General features: G+C 54.5%; 1 protein-coding gene across 2 annotated transcripts in view; it reads left to right on the forward strand.

The window, feature by feature from the left end:
• Positions 1–17,119, forward strand: part of Tmem184b (transmembrane protein 184B) — a 37,332-nt gene extending 20,213 nt beyond the window's left edge. Inside the window, exons 4-10 of one of the 2 annotated variants that reach the window (XM_010613034.3) lie at positions 7,447–7,537; positions 7,981–8,056; positions 10,787–10,878; positions 11,640–11,809; positions 12,268–12,462; positions 14,089–14,109; positions 14,887–17,119. In XM_010613034.3, the coding sequence (XP_010611336.1) occupies positions 7,447–7,537; positions 7,981–8,056; positions 10,787–10,878; positions 11,640–11,809; positions 12,268–12,462; positions 14,089–14,109; positions 14,887–15,128 (887 nt within the window). In that variant the 3' untranslated portion in view covers positions 15,129–17,119. The remainder of the gene's footprint in view (positions 1–7,446; positions 7,538–7,980; positions 8,057–10,786; positions 10,879–11,639; positions 11,810–12,267; positions 12,463–14,088; positions 14,110–14,886) is intronic. The other variant, XM_010613023.2, reaches the window with a different exon arrangement.
• Positions 17,120–18,240: the final 1,121 nt, after the last annotated feature.

Here is an 18,240-nt window from a genome sequence, read left to right on the forward strand (position 1 = left end):
ACGTAGGTAATTGTGTGTTTGAGAAAGATTTTACAAAAAAAAAAAAAAAAAAAAAAAAAACCAGGGCCAAGGATTTAGCTCACTGGCACCATGCCTGCCTCTCAAGTGCAAGGTCCTGAGTTCGATTCCAGTACCAAAAACAAACAAACAAATTGGGCTGAGGATGTATGTCAGTGCAAAGGCCCTGGGTTCCGTCTCTAGTACTGGGGAAAAAATGCTAGTCCTCACCCTTTCTTCCCTCTGAAATCTGCAGCCTCTACATAATCACTACAAAGAGATTAAGAGGTCACTGGGGGGCTTGTGCAGGGGGCTGGCCTCAGTCAGAAGAGAGTTCCATGACTGGGATTGTACTGGGAAACAAAGACAGACATACTGAACTTGGTAGGCTGTACAGTTTAGATTTTCTTTTACTGTTGATGCACAAAAATATAACAACCCTTGAAATTGCAGCTTAGAAAAATCTACATGTACAAGTTGGGTGAAGAGGGAAAACTTGGGCCAGGGATGCCCAGGCCTGCCCCAAGCAGGCCCACAGGGAGGGAAGGAGGAATCCCTGAATCCAAGTCTCTGCCCTGGTACCCATTGCCCACCCTCCCCAGGGCTCAGCAGTGCTTCCTGACCCTGTGTCCACCGTGTACCTACTCTTCTGGCTTTGGTTAGTGACCAGATGTGGCTCCCTCGTGCACATACTGACCTCATGCCACACCCAGCAGTTGGTGCTTTGCCTGCCCTGGAAGGCTTTTTCCTGCCCTAGGCTCCATGGATGTTGGGGTGCAGCCTGTTCCACCCTAAGCAGCTAAAGTCTCTCATCCTCTCACACTGAGCCTTGTGTATCGCAGGGACTCACGGGAAATATCTGGGGAAGCCCATGGCACCTCCGCTCCCCACACCACACAGCCCCTCGCCCCCCACCACAGCCATGTTGCCTGCTTTCCAGCTGGAGCTGTCAGGTGTTTCCGGGCCCGTGTGTGGCCGACCTCATCCTTGTCTGCTCAGTGTCCCCCCGAGAGAGGCCTTCCTGCCACCACACCCCCAGCCATACATGGTTGTAGTTCCTTGGTACTTTCTGCCCCACTCAGTACCGCAGCCCTGTGAGAGAGGCTGTGCTGTGTGGCCCAGGCCTGGGCAGAGCGGGCCACACAGGAAGTGTTGCCATATATATGTATATATTTGGTCCTAGGGGTAGAACTCAGGGCCTTGTACATGCTTAGCATGCCATTTGTTACCACCAAGCTGCTACTGTCAGCCAGCTCCAGATTGTGAACAAAGAAAGGAACTTGTTAGTGCCTGTTGTGTGCCCTAAGTTCCCCTGAGAGCCCCTGAACCCGGGCACCCTCTTCATGCTGGTGTTCCTGTGTGCCTCCAGGGGAGAATGCTGATGTGGGTGAGGACAGCTTAGGACTTGGCTGGAGTTCCTAATGTTCATGGGAGCAGCTGGGTCCCAAAGAAGCCGGTGGGACTAGGGGACCCTTTTCCCTGCAGGTGCCAGTTTTGAATGGGCTCCCAGGAACAGCCTCTGTCCGATGCTGTGGGGGCTTCTCTTGTGTGACAGAGGGGTAAGTGTAAACTCTGGCTGGCTGGGCCCCAAAGGTGGGGTGTACAAAACAAGGTGGAGGACATAGCCAGGGGATCCCTCACTCTGTGCTGCAGAGGGCAGCAGATGGCCTGCTGGCATCCCCACTCTAGCAGCCTCTTTGTTCCACCTGCCCAGACCTGCCTCCCAACCTCCCAGCCCAAGGAGACGTCCCAGCGGGAAGTCTGAGGCCCTCTGAAGCCCATCTCCTAGCAACACCATTGTCCAGCTTGGCTGCTCCCAGGGAGTTTACAAACAGCTTGCAGCTGCCCTGAAGTTCAGGCTGCCTTCCTGAGCCTCAGCCTCTGGTCTGAGTCAGCAGGCATGACCCTTGTCTGACCCATCCTACATCTTGCTCAGGTCTTGGCTGTCCTGGTCCTTCTGTCCATGCAGCTGTCCCTTAAAACCCCCAGTCTCCCCACCTCACTCCCCTGCCCCTCAGTGCCGCAGGATGCAGGAAGGGCCAGGAAAAAAGTCAGAGGAGCTTTGGCCTGAGGACTCTTGATTTCAGATCCAGCCAAGGCTGCTCAGATCTGAGCATTTCACATATTTACCTTTTTCTTTTTTATTCTTTTTTTTTTTTTTTAATTTTGGTACCGCCTGGGATTGAACTCAGGACATTGTGCTTGTGAGGCAGGAGCAGTGCCACTGAGCTAAATCCCTGGCCTTCTTTTTTCTTTTTTTAAATTAAACTCTACATTGAAAAGAAAACTATTAGACGCAGTGGCACGAAGCTATAATCCCAGCATTTGGGAAGCTGATGCAGGAGGATTGCCAGTTTAAGGCCAGCTTTGGCTACAGAGTGAGACTGTCTCAAAAAACTTAAGAATGACACACAAAAATACCACTAAACCTTTACTTTTATTTAAGTGATACATGCACATGGTTGAAAAATTATCTCAGGTCCTGCTCACCCCAAGTTCATAGCACTTTCAACTGTGTTCTAGAGTAACCTAAAAATATGCTTTTATTGTTTCTGTTTTTCAGTTTATGTGGTATTATGGTGATTCCCACTCTAGGAAGTTTCTGGTTTGGACATCTTCCCCTACTCCATTCACACACAGGCTCATGCACACCCATGCACGCCTATACTTCGCTGACCCTCACCTTTTTAGTGTGACAGGGTCATTGTTTCTAAGTTTGCTTCAGGGACTACTACTTTTGCTTTTTACCTTGCTCGGTTTCCCATGTGCCTATATTTTTCATTTATTCCTGAAGGCTTCCATTAAATTTTTAAGCATTGACACCAAGAGTCAGAGTAGAGTATGATGGATGTGCGGATCTGTTGGTCCCGGCTCGTTCCCCTGGCCATATTTCTCCTGGTGTGTTTCTGCTCCAGTCTGGACTGCACTTCCAAGTCCCTTCACTGCTCAACAGTCACCCGGCTGACATTTGCCATCTTCCTGGGACACTTGCTTCTCCTGTGTCGTTGTCACCTGGTCCCTGGATGTCATTTTACCCTTGCCCGTGATGTGCTTACTGTCTGGTTGGAGTACATCCTCCAGAAGCTTTCTGACCAAGAGAGTGCCTGGCTCTATTCTTGGAACCTGACAGAATCTTCATTATGTTGTTCTATTTGATGGCTGTTTCCTGGTGTTTTAAAAAAGTCTCCTGGACTCTGATCCTTTGTACCTTCTTACTTTTTTTTTTTTTCCTTTAGCCTCTTGTTTTTGTCACCAGTGTTCCAAAATCTCACAGGAAGTAGAATAGTTGTAGTCATTGTGCTAGGCAACATGACCCACAGGTCCAGTGTCTGGGGCTCTGTTGGCTCCTCCCTCTCCTAGGTCAGTGACCTCAATGCACCATCAAGAACTTCTGGTGATGTTTCTTGTCAGTTGTTCCCATTACCACGATCCTGTCTTTGACAGGCCCCTTGACTTCAGTGGCATTTTAGAGGAGTAGAAATGAATGTGTTTAGCCTGTGAACCTCTAGTCAGTGGTAGAATTCCTGTTCTTTGTGGAGAGGGCTGAGGTTCACAGCAGTAAAGTAACTCACCTAGGATCTTGCTCAGGATCCATCTGCGGAGGGCTTGATTTCCATGGCTCTGGGACATGCCACTGGGAGGAAGCTATGCAGGGGCAGACAACAGAGGGGATGGGTTGCGGCTGCCTGCGCACATTTGAGGTTGACTGTTGGCGGTGGTGGTGGTAGGGTAATGAGACCTTGAGACAGCTCTGGGTAGTCCATGATCAGAGGAGGTGACACGGTCTGTTTGGTTAAGAAAGTTTATGTGGCACTCAGTGTTGCCCCTTTTTTTCCTCACCTGAGCTTATTGTCACCTCCCACTTAGCCAGTGGAGTATACATTAGCATCAGAATTGTACACATGTAAAAAGCAACTTTCAAGCAGGCTGCACAACAGCCAAAGTGACCAGGGAGCAGTGGCCAGAGGCCAGTCTCACCCCTGGTTCCTGGAGCTGCATGTTGTTCTAGGCCCGGCTTAGTGAATCAGAGAGAACCAGCTTCTCCCTGCAGGACATGGGATTTTACATTAGTGAGAGGAATAGGTGGAAAAATGAGGCTTCTTTTACTCATTTTGTTTTTTTGGTTTTTGGTTTTTGGGGTTTTGTTTTGTTTTGTTTTTGGTACTGGGGATTGAACTCAGGTCCTTGCACTTGCGAGGCAGGCGGCAGAACCACTGAGCTAAATCTCCGGCCCTCTTTTACTCATTTTTGGATCTCAGATTTTAGAAAATCTGAGCCTCCTGGCACCTTCACAGGCAGGGAGAATACAGCAGAGTAAGCAAACACTACTGAGGACAGCGGACTCAGGCCACACACGAACCACACCACTCTGCTGCCCGGAGGACACACTGTCTGGTAGTGGCACCATTGGCCACAGCTCTGACACACACAGCTCAGTGAATCCAAGTAAAGGAAGATATTTTGAAGAACCAGTGGAGAGAGGTCAGAAACAGCATTTGGGGACATGTGTGGTCAGTAAAGGACAGGAAGCCCTGAGGGAAGAGAGCATAGCTGTTTGAACTTGGGATGTGCATAGGAGCAGGTCCCCTGTCCACAATGTGGGTGACGCATTGTACCTGTTATGAGAGAGGCTGCCAGTGAAGAAGGCTCAGGTCTCAGGGTATGAAAGGACCCCTCCCTCCTCTCTGCCGAGGGGTACCTGCCTCTCACAGACTCCCACGGGCAGGGTGGTCACCCTTCCTGCTCTGAAGACTCTGCCCATTCTGGTCTTAGGCCTCAAGACTAGTCTAGTCTTTGGATCACCTCTGTCTTGGTCTTTCTCCCTGGATTCTCTCTGGCAAGCATTGTCACTATCTTAAGTTTTGTTTTTTTTTAACCTAGAATGGAACAGAAAATTCCAGGTACCTTATTGTCCAGGACAGGGGAGAGAGAAACCATCTCTTGATGGACTGGCAGGTCTGACTTGCAGGTCCCTTGGTCCCTCAGATGCGCATTTCAGGGATCCAATCTTGAACCACAGTCACAAGGGTGCCTGGTGAGGCGCTGGTTGCATTTCAGCATCTCTATTGTTGGGTCCAGGGCTGCCAGGCCTTTGTGTTCCTGGAATTACATGGAGGTTTCCATTTTAAGCCTTTGCTCGGTCTCGGGGTGGCATTTTGTTCAGGTCTGTAATTTCCTAGGAAGGGGCGGAATTGGTCCAGGTGGTCAGTGGGCCTGGCTTGGACTGGTTGAATCATGTCTGAGGAACTTTGTGTTGTCCCCTTTCTCAAAGAGTCAGTGAGTCTGTTATTGACTCATTAGTGATTCTTTAAAGAAACTGTCAGCAGATTGGTATTTTACAGACTGGTGGCCCCAGAGCACCTTTAAAAGATCAAGGATTTTGAAATAGAAGAGGCAGATGAGAAAAAATCGGGGGAGGAGAACTTTTCAGATGCCACAAAATATCACTCCCACTCTAGTCACTCAGGTCCACCCAGATGCAAAGGGAGGGAATGAGACCCTCCTTCTCAGGGTAGGGGGACCACAACACGAGGTGTGGCTGCCTCTGGAAAATACTGTCTGTCACAACACAGCTGGACCCAGCATAGAATGGATATGTTCATCCCCTTGGCCTTGTGTGATCTTGGACAAGCTTTTCAATAGGCTGACTGCACACTTGGCTGGGTGCCTACCCCTGATTCTAATCAGTAGAGAGTGAGTTATGATAGAGAGCCTTGCTGTCACCGAACATCCTGGGCTGCCTCTGTTCTGGCCAGGCAGTGCACAGGGTCCTTGACCCTGTCACAGGTTGTCCAGGCTGAGGAAGGCAGGCAGACAGCAGTAATGGCTATGACAGCCAGTGCTCAGCACCCTGAGTCGGTCCCTCTGTGAGCGCTTCGTGTGTTCACCTGCACCTCATGGCCACCTGTCACAGCAAGTGCTCCTCTTGTCCCCACTAGCAGATAGGAGACTGAGTCGTGGACTCAGACAAAGCGTGAGATCTGCTCTGGGCTGTGAAGATGGGAGACCATAATAGATTTCAACAATTGGGAGTGGTTCACAGTACCCCAAATATATTTCTTCCTAAATCGCTGAAGGCCAGCTTCTGCCTAAAAGTACATCTGCAGGATTCTGTGTGCCTGGGCTCAAGTAGGTAGATGTTTGTGCCCTGCCCAGGTGCCAGCTTGGGGCCTATGTTCTGAGGAAGATGGGCTCTTGTTCAGGGGTCATGTGTCTGTGAGGCCAGTTGGTCGTTGGCTTCGTTTTGTTTTACTTTGGTACATTATTTACTTCCCACATCACTAGTCATGAATCATCATGGCCATGTGTGGCTTTTACATCTCAGGAAAACAGCACACCCCTCGTGCTAGGGATGGGACGCAGTGCCTCGGGCATGCTGGGCCCATACTCTCCCCAGAACTGCACCTCCAGTCCTGACATAGCACCTTTAAATGACTGAGGCTCCTGTGAGAATGGCAGTCTGTGTCACAGCAGGTAGCATCCAGAACTTCTGGTTCACAGGCCCAGGTTCTCCCTTTGAGGTGACCCAAGTCAGTGGCTGAATGCACACTAAGGCAAGAAGTACTGTGAAGTGGCTGGCTGCCAGTCAGGATCCCTGGGCTGAGAGCACGAACCCCCCAAGACCAAATTTGGAGCTGGGGTCATGGGACTTGGGGGTCAGGCGCCCCAGGCAGAGGATTGATACAGTACCTGCTGAGAAGGCAAGAGGCATCTGCAGCTGCTGGGAAGCAGTGTGGGATGCTGGCACCTCTGCATGCTTCCGGCCCCCTGCAGCAGGCCCAGCAGAAATCCTCCATCCTACAGAGCTGTGGGTGCTTTGCTGAATCATTCATTGCCTCGGCATTCGGGCCTTCACAGCACACTTCCACTGTGCCATTGCTGTTGCTGTAAATTCGGGGTCTTTGTGATGTTGAGCTGCGTCCTGATTCACTGAGCTGACTGAGACCTCAAGACATTTTCACCAGATTCACCCCCACCACCCCGCAAGTTTTGTTAGAGATTACGGTGCCCTCTGTATGCCAGATTCCACTGCACGTTGTATGAAAGTTCTGCTCTCAGTCTTGCTTAGAATTTCTCTTGAAATCGTAGCATTGTTTTCTTGGTGTAAAATTGTGATCTGTTGATGTACAAATAGGGGGATAAAACTAATAAATACTAATCTAGACTATCATTTCACCCCAGAACTACACATTGCCAGCCCTCCAACCGCCCCTCAATTTGGTGATCACTTCTGGGCCTTTCTTGGATTGTTACCACCATGTGGGTCTGCCTGCTAGTGATTAAGCTGCACCTGACTTTGAACTTAAAAAATGGGACGTTGACTTCTTTTGCATAACCTGGTATCTGAGGCTCCTCCCTTGGCTATGGCTGTGGCTGTGGCTATTTAAGATTCCACCTCCTCTTTGCCCATGCTTCTGATCTGAGTCTTGTCCCTGGGCCTCTCCACAGCATTGGTCATCTACAATTTCCTGAGCCTGTGTTATGAGTACCTCGGGGGAGAAAGTGCCATCATGTCAGAGATCAGAGGGAAGCCCATTGAGTGAGTATTGTGCCTCCCCGGAGCCCCATGTGATCTCACGCTCTTCAGTCTGTTCTGGTATCGGCTGGCACATGGACCAGCTGTGCCTCTCCCACAGATCCTGAGCAAGGCCGTTTGTATGGACTCCTGGGAGGGTGTCTGGCTTTTGGCATCTCTGTCTTCCCATTGCCCTTGTCCTTTCCTGTAGTCTGTTTCTCCCTTTGTGGTCTTACGTTCAGTATGTTCTGAGTTGGTTTGTTACTGTGTGGCCGGGGCAGCCTTGTTCCTGCACAGCCTACTGCTCATATACTTTGCAGCGCCTCACTGGGTTTGGCCTCTCCTCAGGCCACATCAGCTCTCTGCCCAGTTTGTCTGGTCTGAGCGAGGGCACCTTCCCCAGCCCGCCTCTCCCGAAGTCCTTGAGCTCAACTCACTAGCCCTTCTCCTGTGCTTTCTTCTCCCAGGTCCAGCTGCATGTATGGGACATGCTGCCTCTGGGGAAAGACTTATTCCATTGGATTTCTGCGGTTCTGCAAGCAGGTAAGTGTCACCGGGCTTGGGAGCAGGCTAGGACCAGAATCCACACCTGGGCTGAGAGGAGAACCATGCTGCAGGCCACCCTGAATTCATCTGTGGAGTTCATCGGGCTCCCAGCTCCTGCTGGGGTGGCAGTGCATACTCAGTATCCTGGGAACGTGTGCTGTGACTTGGGGCAGGAGGAGATGGCCCCAGACTCTTGCTTCTTTTGACTGAGTCTCCCTGTGTGAGTGAATCGGAGGATGGGATTCTAGAATCCCAGTTTGAGAAGTTATTGGCTATGGCTGGGGGCAGGTGGGCTTCAGTACTAAAGACCCAGGGCATTCAGGCCTGTGTGGTCTCCACTTTCTTCTCACATTTGCAGGTGGTCCAGAGGCTTTTTAGTTCCCTCAGTCACCCTCCAGGGGGGCATAGTGGCTGGCTTGAGGCAATATGCTGGTTTCCCACATTAAGTGCCTGAGCCAGGGTGTCTGACCATCGGAGTCTGACTTTAGTCTCTCCTCTGATGTGTGACCTCAGATAATTTACTTAACCTCTGTGAGTTTAGTTTGCTCTTCTGTAAAGTGGGTGTAATGATGCTTATCTGAAGGGGTGGTTATAAGGAACAGATGAGGTCAGGGAGGTAAATAAAGCCTTTAATATGAGTGTTGGCTCATGAGGGTGCCACACCCAGTTTTGGGGAACGTGGCATTGGTCTCCATGGGGCCTCTGTCAGCCCCTCCAGCATCAAGTAGTCAGGAAGGAAATGAAACCTGCATCCAAGTCTTGGTGGCCACTGGAGGGCTGGCCTATGGCTATACACCCTCAGGGCCTCTTCCTGGTCAAGTGGCCTGAGAGCTTCCTTCCCCCACTTTCTTCCTGGGGGCTCTCCCTGAGACACAGTACTGGGGCTGCAGAGAAGGAGTTAAAAGTGTGCCGAGTGTAGGATGGGGCATCAAGAGCCACTGTTTATAAAGGGTTCTGCCCAGGTTCCAGGCCCAGCTGTGACTCACAGCCTTGTTGGATGATTAGATTGTCCACAAAATTTTGATCTCATGATGGCAGTGAGTGTCACCGAGTTGTAAATGATTCCCCAGCCAGCTTGGATGCTGGCGGTGGCAGGAGAGGTGGTAGAAAGAAGGAACGCATGAGGACTTTTGTCCTTTTCCCAGGGTGAGGGAGTACTCGCAGCTTCATCTGAGTCCCAAAGGGGCCTGGGCAATCTCAGGCCAGGCCGTGTCCTCCTCTCCTGGAGCACTTGTTAAGAGCAGATTCCCAGGCTGCCATCCTTCCAACTTGAGGGAGAAGGTTTGGAATGGGGCCCAGCACAGCGTGTGTTGGAGACTCTCCAGGTGACGCTGACATCCATCCTAGGTGACCCAGGATGTGGTTGGCAATGGCTCTGGTCCTGATGGCTTGGGTTCCAGTGTTGCATCTGCCATTCGGGCTGCTCAGTGCCTTAGTTTCTTCATCTCTGACAGAGGATAACAGTAGTACTCAGGTCACAACAAGCAGCTGGCCAGCTCCTCACGTACACTCCGTGTAACCTGTAGCTCTTCCTTGTTCCCCAGAGGCTGGTCCCACTTCCTCCAGGCAGGGTTTGGGGCCAGGGGACTTCTGTGGGGTTTTCTGGCAGCAGCAGCACAGCCCTGCCTGTCCAGCATGGCTCTTCTGTGGCAGTCCCATAGCACAGGCTGCTCTCTGCTCCAGCCCCAGTGCCTGGGAGCCTCTGCCCAGCCCCACTGCTTGTCACGGGAGCCTTGTGTGCAGGTGGACTTGCTTTGTGAAGTGTGGCTCCAGGCCTTCTGGGGCACATGGACACCCCCAAAGTTCATAGGGCCTCTGCAGGGTTTGTAGAAGCCTAGCTGAGGACATCTGTTGGCTGAGCAGGTTCACAGAGCCTGCATTGAGGGCCCAGAGTGGGAGACCTCCAGGAGGACACTCCTTTCTGGTACTCGTGTCCCCACAGCAGTGAGCCTGTGCTGAGGGGCTGGTTGTGTCTCTTATCACAGAGGCTGCTGCTCAGGCCAGGCAACTGCCTGAGCTACTTACTACAGCGAGTAGTCAGCCAGGCCTTCATTCAGTCTCAGCTTTGTGGACACCAGAGCCCACATGTGGGCTGTGTCCTGGGTCCTGTCTCTGCTTGCCGCTCCCATAGGCCATCTCCAGTGCCAGTCAGTAGCCCTGGGCTGGGCCCAGAGCATGGGGCAGAGAATCAGATGGGGGCTGGGCGAGGAGGGCAAAAGGAGCCATCATCGACCCATGGTCCTCATGGCCAGTCCTCGGCAGGGCCCAGCCTTGCCCAGAGTGCTGAGGCCCCCAGGACCTGCCCGCCTATCTTCCCAGCTCCTCCCTGCTGCAGCTCTCCCCAGTGCTCAGCACTGCACACGTTCCCACTCTGTCTCTAGGTCTTTGCCTGAATTGCATCCTCTTCCTAGGAAGGGACTCTGACCCCTCTCATCTGTGCACCTTCCTGATGGTCCATCCTCCCACTCTGAGCCTTCTCTGATGGTGTCTTCTGCCTCCTGTCCCTTGCCCTGCATTGCTGATTCTTTCTTCCCCAGCATCGTCCCATCTAGAGCTGTACTGCATTGTCACTGTCTCCCACATTCCTGCCTCCCCTGGCAACAGCGGTTCCCCTGGGGGAGCAGGTCATGGAGTCATCCCCTCTGTCCCTGGCATGAACCCTAGGCCCAGCCCCTAGAGGAGCTGCTTTTTACATGCTTGTCCCTGACCTTCCCTTCTCCTTCACAGGCCACCCTGCAGTTCTGCGTGGTGAAGCCACTCATGGCTGTCAGCACCGTGGTCCTTCAAGCCTTTGGCAAGTACCGGGACGGGGACTTCGAGTAAGCAGAGGGTCCTCTCTCAGGCACGTGGAAGGAGCGTTGGCTCTGCAGCAGTGCCCTGGCTCAGTGCTAGGGGCAGCCAGACAGGCCCCACGGCCATGCACTTGTGAGCGTTGTGGTGCTTATGTCTCCCTGAACCTTTAGCTTGAGCCTGGCAGTTGCCACCCTTGCACTTGGCCCTGTGCTACCCCAGGAGCTAGCCCTGACCTATAGTCATGTTCACATGCATGTCCAAGTGCACAGTGCTGCCAGGGTGAGCCAGGCAGGGGCAGTGGCCACTCCCAAGGCAGGGAGCCAGAGGCTGGCTCAAGTCCACACATGCGGAGACCCCGCTGTAAATTATCCACGTGCACTTCACGTGGGGATTACTGAAAGCATTTGTTTGCTGGGCCTGTGTTTGCAACCATATCATACCCAACGCCTGAGCCCTGTACCACCTCCTTCCCAAGCAGATGAACAAACTGAGGCTGGCAGAAGTCACTTGGCCACGTGAAAGGGTAGTACAGCAAGCTTGGTGTTACCCACTTTGACACCGGTCATTTAACTGTCAGGCTGTGGTCTCAGCACGGCCCCTGACTGGGACACGGTGTGAGGCAGCAAAAGTAGAGGGCTCACTGGCAGTGCCAGCCCTTGCATCTTCCACCCCACCCTGCAGCACTCACTGCAGAGCCTGGGGGGCCAGCTATGGTGAGGGTGGAGGAGGGCGGGGGCGGGGGTGCCCCTCAGCCGGCTTGGTCCCAGCCAGACTGCCCGATCCACAGTGTCACCAGTGGCTACCTTTACGTGACAATCATCTACAACATCTCAGTCAGCCTGGCCCTGTACGCCCTCTTCCTCTTCTACTTTGCTACCCGGGAGCTGCTCAGCCCCTACAGTCCCGTCCTCAAGTTCTTCATGGTCAAGTCGGTCATCTTTCTCTCCTTCTGGCAAGGTCAGCCTCCTCCCAGCCTCACGATGCTGATCACCCTGTCCTCTGAGCCCCGTCCCCTCCCTCCTGTTCATGTCTCTGGGGCTGTGGAGCTCAGGCCATAGGAATATCCCTCAGGATCCCAGGCCGAGTTTCAGAGGGGCCTTGGCCCACTGTGCACCCCCTGGGGGTGAGGCCTGGGGCCTCTCACAGCCCTTTTGAGAAAACTTTAGGGGTCATTTTCTGGGTGAGGGAGACCCAGGGGCCCCACATCACTGGTGATATCCCAGTTTGGGTGGCTGACAGGGAGCTGGAACAGAGGGGTTTTTGGAGGCCTTGGCTTTGTGTCACCATTCCTGTTTCAGAGGAGAAACTGTGCCCCCTTCTAGCCTCCTTGGGGTCTGGGCATCTGGTGGGGCTGTATGGAAGAGAGGGCCCTGGGAAGAGGTCCATTCTGAGCCACACAGTGCCTTCCTGCCCAGGCATGCTGCTGGCCATCCTGGAGAAGTGCGGGGCCATCCCCAAGATCCACTCGGCCCGCGTGTCAGTGGGCGAAGGCACTGTGGCTGCCGGCTATCAGGACTTCATCATCTGTGTGGAGATGTTCTTCGCAGCCCTGGCCCTGCGGCATGCCTTCACCTACAAAGTCTATGTGGACAAGAGGCTGGATGCCCAAGGTGTGAGCGGGGTCTTGGGGTTGGGGGAAGAGTGGGGAGTTCCAGAGCATTTCCCAGGAAAGGTACCACGGCAGGAGGGTCCCTGGCCCTGCTGCCAGCACTAGGGAGTCGTAATTCACCTGTCTCCTGCAGTCTGCCTGAGAGCAGAGAGCCAGAGGGGCAGAGACTCTAACAAATAGGCAGGTGTCTGAGGGCACTTAACACCCAATACTGTGTACAGTTACTTATTTTGTCTTGTAATTCCTTCCTTCTGAAGTTCTTTAAAAAACAAAACAAGGGCTGGGGTCAGTGGTTCCACTGCCTTCCTCAAAAGTGCAAGTTCTGGAGTTCGATCCCCCGGTACCAAAAAACAAAACAAAACAAACAGCCTTGCTGACTTCTAAGAAACAGAGTAGATGGTAGTAGCCTTCAACCGCTTTTTTAAGCCGGTTAATTATCCTGTTTGGAGTGGGGTTAGCAGCCCTGGCCGTACAGGAGAGTGCCCTGATGTACTTTGATGGGTGTTGTGGGGCCACTGTCAGAGACCCTGCTACCCTTGGCCTGGTAGCAGCATACAGTTAGGAGCTCAGGGGAGAAGCAGTGGGCCAGGTGGGCAGAGAAGGCTGGATCCAGGAGAAAGAGAGAGGCTGAGGAGAGGGAAGCCTGTCCATTGTGTCTGCCCAGGGGTCAGCTATCTCCCGGAATAGTGGCCTGAGACAAGAAACCCACTTCCCCAGCACCATTGCAGGCCCATGCGCCCATGCGCAGTGAGGCTCCTTGGCTCACTCCCTCCCTGTTCTTCCCTGGTTGCAAAGTGCCTTAAAGTGACTTTGCTGGACTTCGTCCCCTGGCACACCTGGCAGTGGGCTGTGGTCACTGCCTCGGGCTCTGACTGCACACCTGCTCTGTGCCTGACCCCCTGCCCCACCTGCCTCCTGCCAGGCTCCAGCGTGAAGGATCTGACACACACAGCAGGTGTTGAAGGCCATGTCCCTTGGACGTGATTTGGCAGAGCATGTGCCCATGGGAATGTCACCCTTGGGCCTAGAGCCTAGGGCCACCTGAAGGGGCAAGGAAAGAACTTGTCCATACCTTGGGGCCTCTGCTGAGGCTCCCCGCTGCCAGCCTGGGCACCTTTCCACACAATATCCCAGACCCACTCACCTAAGCAAGAAATACCCCGGCTGGCATTTCATCCTAGGCGCAGCCTAGGCAGGCAAACTGCTGCTGCTCCTGTCCCTGGTCCAGGCTAATTGATGTTCACATTAGTCTGGGGTGCAGCCCCAGCTCTGCTGTGTGATCCCCACTGTGAGCCTCAATGTCCTCATGTGGGAGGAGTCTCTGGGTCTGTAAGACATGTGGCTGTGTGCAGGCATTTGCATCCCAGCCAAGCCTGGAACACCTCAGGGTAGGGTGTCCTGGCCCATGCATGAGGGGGAACTCATACTACTAATCAGGATGGCCCCTGTTAGCACCTGGGAGGAGTCCTCCTGGAGCAGGAATCTACCTGAGTCCACAGGGGCAGCCTGCAGGGCCATGGGGACTGGGAGGGGCGGGTGAGTTCTTTCACTCAGCTGTCTCTTTATCTCTCTGGCTTCTCTCCCCAACCCCTTGCCCTGCACTTGCCCTGGGTTTGGCCTCGGGCAGTGCCAACATACGGCCCTTACGGTAGGTCCTGCTCTGTCTGCACGTCTGTCCTGCACGTCTGTTCTGGAGCCCCCACACGAGCTCCTGCTCTGTCTGCACGTCTGTCCTGCACGTCTGTTCTGGTCACTGTCACCAGCATGCCTCTCTGTATTCCCTCTGTGTCCCCATCCCATCTTCACAGGCACTGGCTGGGGGAGCCCAGAGCACCAGCTGCCAAGGGCCCCTTCCTGCCTCTTCTGTCCTGGCCTCTGGCTGTTCTGCATTACACCCAGCTCTGGTCTGGGAGCCAGGGCCAGTTAAGGAATACCTCGGCATTTAGCAGAGAACACAGAAGGTGGAGAGACCCAGGTCTGGGTCAGAAGTCTTGGGTCTAGGGTTGGACTTGGTGGACTGAGGAGCCTGTCATTAGAGAATTAGGAGAAAGCTCTTAGAGCAGGGAGCTCCTGTCCTCTCAGCTGGGAGCTAGTGGGTGGGCTAGCCTGCTGCTGAGGGGCCATTGCACCCATCGTTGCTCATGGTTGTGGATCACTCCCCGTGTGGGGCACCGGCCTGGCACTGGAGCCTGGAGCACTCATTTGGGGCTCACAGCCTATAGCTTGCTGTTCACTGAGGTCCCCTGCTGCCTGCCTGCCCAGCTGCCAGCCTTGGGCTCCCTGGCCACTCCATCCTGCTCCCCGCCGGCAGAGGCCTCTCCGTCCTGTCCCCGCTGAGTCTGTCCCAGAAGGGGAGGGCTGAGTGATGGCCTGGGGCATGGGTTACCCTGGGACCCTCCCTCACCCCACCTGCTCCTGCCCACAGGCCGCTGCGCCCCTATGAAGAGCATCTCCAGCAGCCTCAAGGAGACCATGAACCCTCACGACATTGTGCAGGACGCCATCCACAACTTCTCACCCGCCTACCAGCAGTACACGCAGCAGTCCACCCTGGAGCCCGGGCCCACCTGGCGGGGTGGCGCCCACAGCCTCTCACGCTCCCACAGCCTCAGTGGCACTCGAGACACTGAGAAGACACTCCTGCTCAGCTCTGATGACGAGTTTTAGTTGTGGGTGCCTTGGCTGGTGCCCTCTTCCAGCCTCCCATCCCGGCCAGGAGGCAGCTGGCACAGCTTTGCCAGTGCCCTTTATTTATTGGACCAGAAACACATATCCTCCCGGAGGAATAGCCCAGCCCTGTCTGCCGGGGACAGCCCAGGCTCACTCACGAGCCTTCAGGAATGGTCAGCCCTGCACTGCACAGGCCAGGGCAGAGGAGTTTGAGAGCAGCTCCCGTGCCCCTGCTGCCTGGCCTGTGGAGAGGCACAGCCCATGGGGACCGGCCCTGTCAGGACCAGCCCTGTGCAGGCCCCTGGTGTGGACCAGCAGCCGCTGCAGCCTTCGAGGCCCCTCCCCCATCAGGTCCGCCCACCCATCCTGTGCAATATCCTGACCTGGGCTCTTCCCTGCCCTGTCCCTCCCTGCCCACTCTAATCGGATGCTAGAGCCTAGACCCACCTCACCCCAGGCTGGCAGGAGGAGGGAATGTGGATGCCCTGGATGTCCCCCCTCTTAGGCCAAGGCCCACCTGGCATGCTGCAAGAATTAGAGCCAGACACCAGGAGCCACAGGCACTCACTGGAAAGGGGCTCCTGTGCCTCTGGCCCCTCTCCTGGTGAAGCAGGGGGCTCTTGGCCCTGGCAGTCCTCGTTCACTATGGTCACCTCCTGCCCCTTCCTGGCCTGCTAAGGACAGCTGCTCTGCCCTACTTGGTTCTCACTCTGAATGGGTTGGGGGTAGAGCCCTTGCTTCCTAGCTGCCCCAGGGGTCAGGGACTTCCTTCTCCTTCCAGGTCTCCCATGCCCTTCAAGGGTTAGGTCTGAGCCTCCACATTTCAGACCAGCAGCTGGGGAGAACAGGAGGGATGGCCATATATCAGGGGTCTGGGAGGAATGGTCCCAGACTCCTCTCCCAGCCCCCTGTCCACACGGCCTGCTGTTCTGCCTTGTCTGGTCCCCTGCCCATCTCTTCTGTGCCTTAGTCACATACAAAAGTCCCTCCCAGTCCCCCATCTGTCCAGATGCCCCCAGGGGCTCCTTGGCAAGTTGCTGGCACTTAGGATCCTACAGTGTTGGCCAAGGCACCCGTGGATGGGCTGCAGTGGTGGTCAGGGCTGCCGGTTCCCTCTCCTCGACTGCCTCATGCCCGTGTTCCCAGGGCTGGAGGCCCAGACAGGCCAGGCTTCTGCCAGCCACCATCTTGGGAAGAACCTTGGGAGATAGCATGTTCATGCAGGCCTCGAGTCCTGGCCTTGGAGACCCAGGGAGCACTTGGGCTTGGGCTGCAGAAGTTGATGGGGGATGGAAGAAGGATCCTTACCTTGTGGCAAACTCTTTTGGTCACCCCTGGAATGAACAGGCCCCCTCCCTGGAGTCTGGGAGGAGTTTTTGGTGGGGCACCTGCCTACCACCTCCCTTCCTGGCCTCACCCTCCCCTCAGGCTCGGGGCTGAGAGTGGGGTGGGGTGGGGGAGTTCTCCCACCCATCTGGGAGGGCCTGGCCATATGATCCCAGGCCACCCTGGAAGGCAGCTGGCAGGTGCAAGCTGTTCCAGGAGCAGCTCTGCCTCCCCCACATTGGCTTTCACAGATTTGTTTATCTGACACATCTTCCTTCTCCTTCCAGGCCAAAGCGTGTTGCTGATTCCTGCCCCTCTTGGTCTTTGCCCATCCTGGATTGTGCCCACTAGCGTGGGTAGATGGGACTGGGGGATCTTGGTGGCAGGAAACAAGCGGTCCATGTGGACATGGGGATGGGTCCCAGGCCCGACTGCTCCATCCCCTTTCCTAGGATACATAGCCTACCTTTTTTTTTTTTTTTCCAGATAGAGTAGTTCTTTGTACATAAATACTTGAAATATTAATTGTATGATGTATGAGAAGACAGAGTCCCTTAGTTTTGTATCTCATTGTATGACTGCCATGAGTTCCACCAGAAAGCCACTCTATTTTGGTCTCTGACATTTTAAATGCGTGACAGAAGTGAGCAAATAAAGTGAGGAAGAAATATATATGAGATAATATAGATTGTATTGAAATCTCTTCTACCTGCGGTGAGGTTTGTTCCTGCCCCCTTGTGTTTGGGGGGGGTGGAGTGGGCAGGGGTGTCCCCCTCCCCGTGTGACAGGTAGGCAACACGTTTGCACTAGGTACTAAAGTTGGCATCTGGATCCCAGCCAGGTACTCACAGGGCTTTCCCTCCCACAGACAATCTCCCAGGGAGTGGAGGGATTCCCAGGGGTCCTCTGGAATCCAGGCTCTTCCTGCCCTCCTGAGCCAGCCTCACCTGGCACTTGAGGAGTCAGGGGTCCTGGGCAGGGTGCTGGGCCATGGGCATCTTTCCCCCAGCCTTCGTGCCTTTCAGGGGCCTGGCCCCGATGCTGACAAGAGCACTCAGGAATGTGGCGTGGGCAGGGGAGATTCCCAACGAGTGGCGGAGGTGAATAGCTGACATCCCTCCCTCTTCCTGCCTCCTGTGCCCATGCCCCTAGCCTTCGATCAGCATTTCAGGGTGGAGGCCTTGGCGCAGCCCCAACCTGAGAGGAAGGTGGTGTACCAGCCTAGCTATGCAGTTTGGCCCTTTCCCACACTCAAATCCCACCCTTCCCGTGTGCTGGGAGACACTGGCTCTGCTCTTAACAGCGTGCAGTTCTTCAGGCCCCAGTGCTTTTCACACCTGTGACCTTAGCACCTGTTTCACTGCTGGGTAAACTGAGGCATCAAGCAGCCAAATAAAACCAAGAATCTCACCACAGCTCTAGGAAAAGACAAAGCTGTGTACAAGCCCTGATTCCCTGATGGGAAGACTACCATCTACCTATATCCTCAGGGTGCTCCAGGAGGCCTGGCAGAGTGGATTGATGTGCATTTGGAGCCTAGGACAAGACCCAGGTCAGATCCAGGCCTGCAGGCTGGGGCTGAGGGGGCCCATCTCACCCTGCCCACAAGGGGGAACGTCTCCAGCTTGGTCGTAGGCCATCAGACCTCTGTGAAAGTGCTGGGAAGGTTTCTCTGAAATTCAGGGTTTTTCCTTCCTAGGTAGGACTAAATGCTCCGCGCTGGGGCCTCAGGAGGCTCCTAGGCATCCAGCAAGCTGATGAAGGACTGTTTCCCTTCAGCCCC

The sequence above is a fragment of the Fukomys damarensis genome, unplaced genomic scaffold, assembly GCF_012274545.1.
Source record: "Fukomys damarensis isolate Sample0158 unplaced genomic scaffold, DMR_v1.0_HiC HiC_scaffold_19, whole genome shotgun sequence".
Classification (NCBI taxonomy): domain Eukaryota; kingdom Metazoa; phylum Chordata; class Mammalia; order Rodentia; family Bathyergidae; genus Fukomys; species Fukomys damarensis.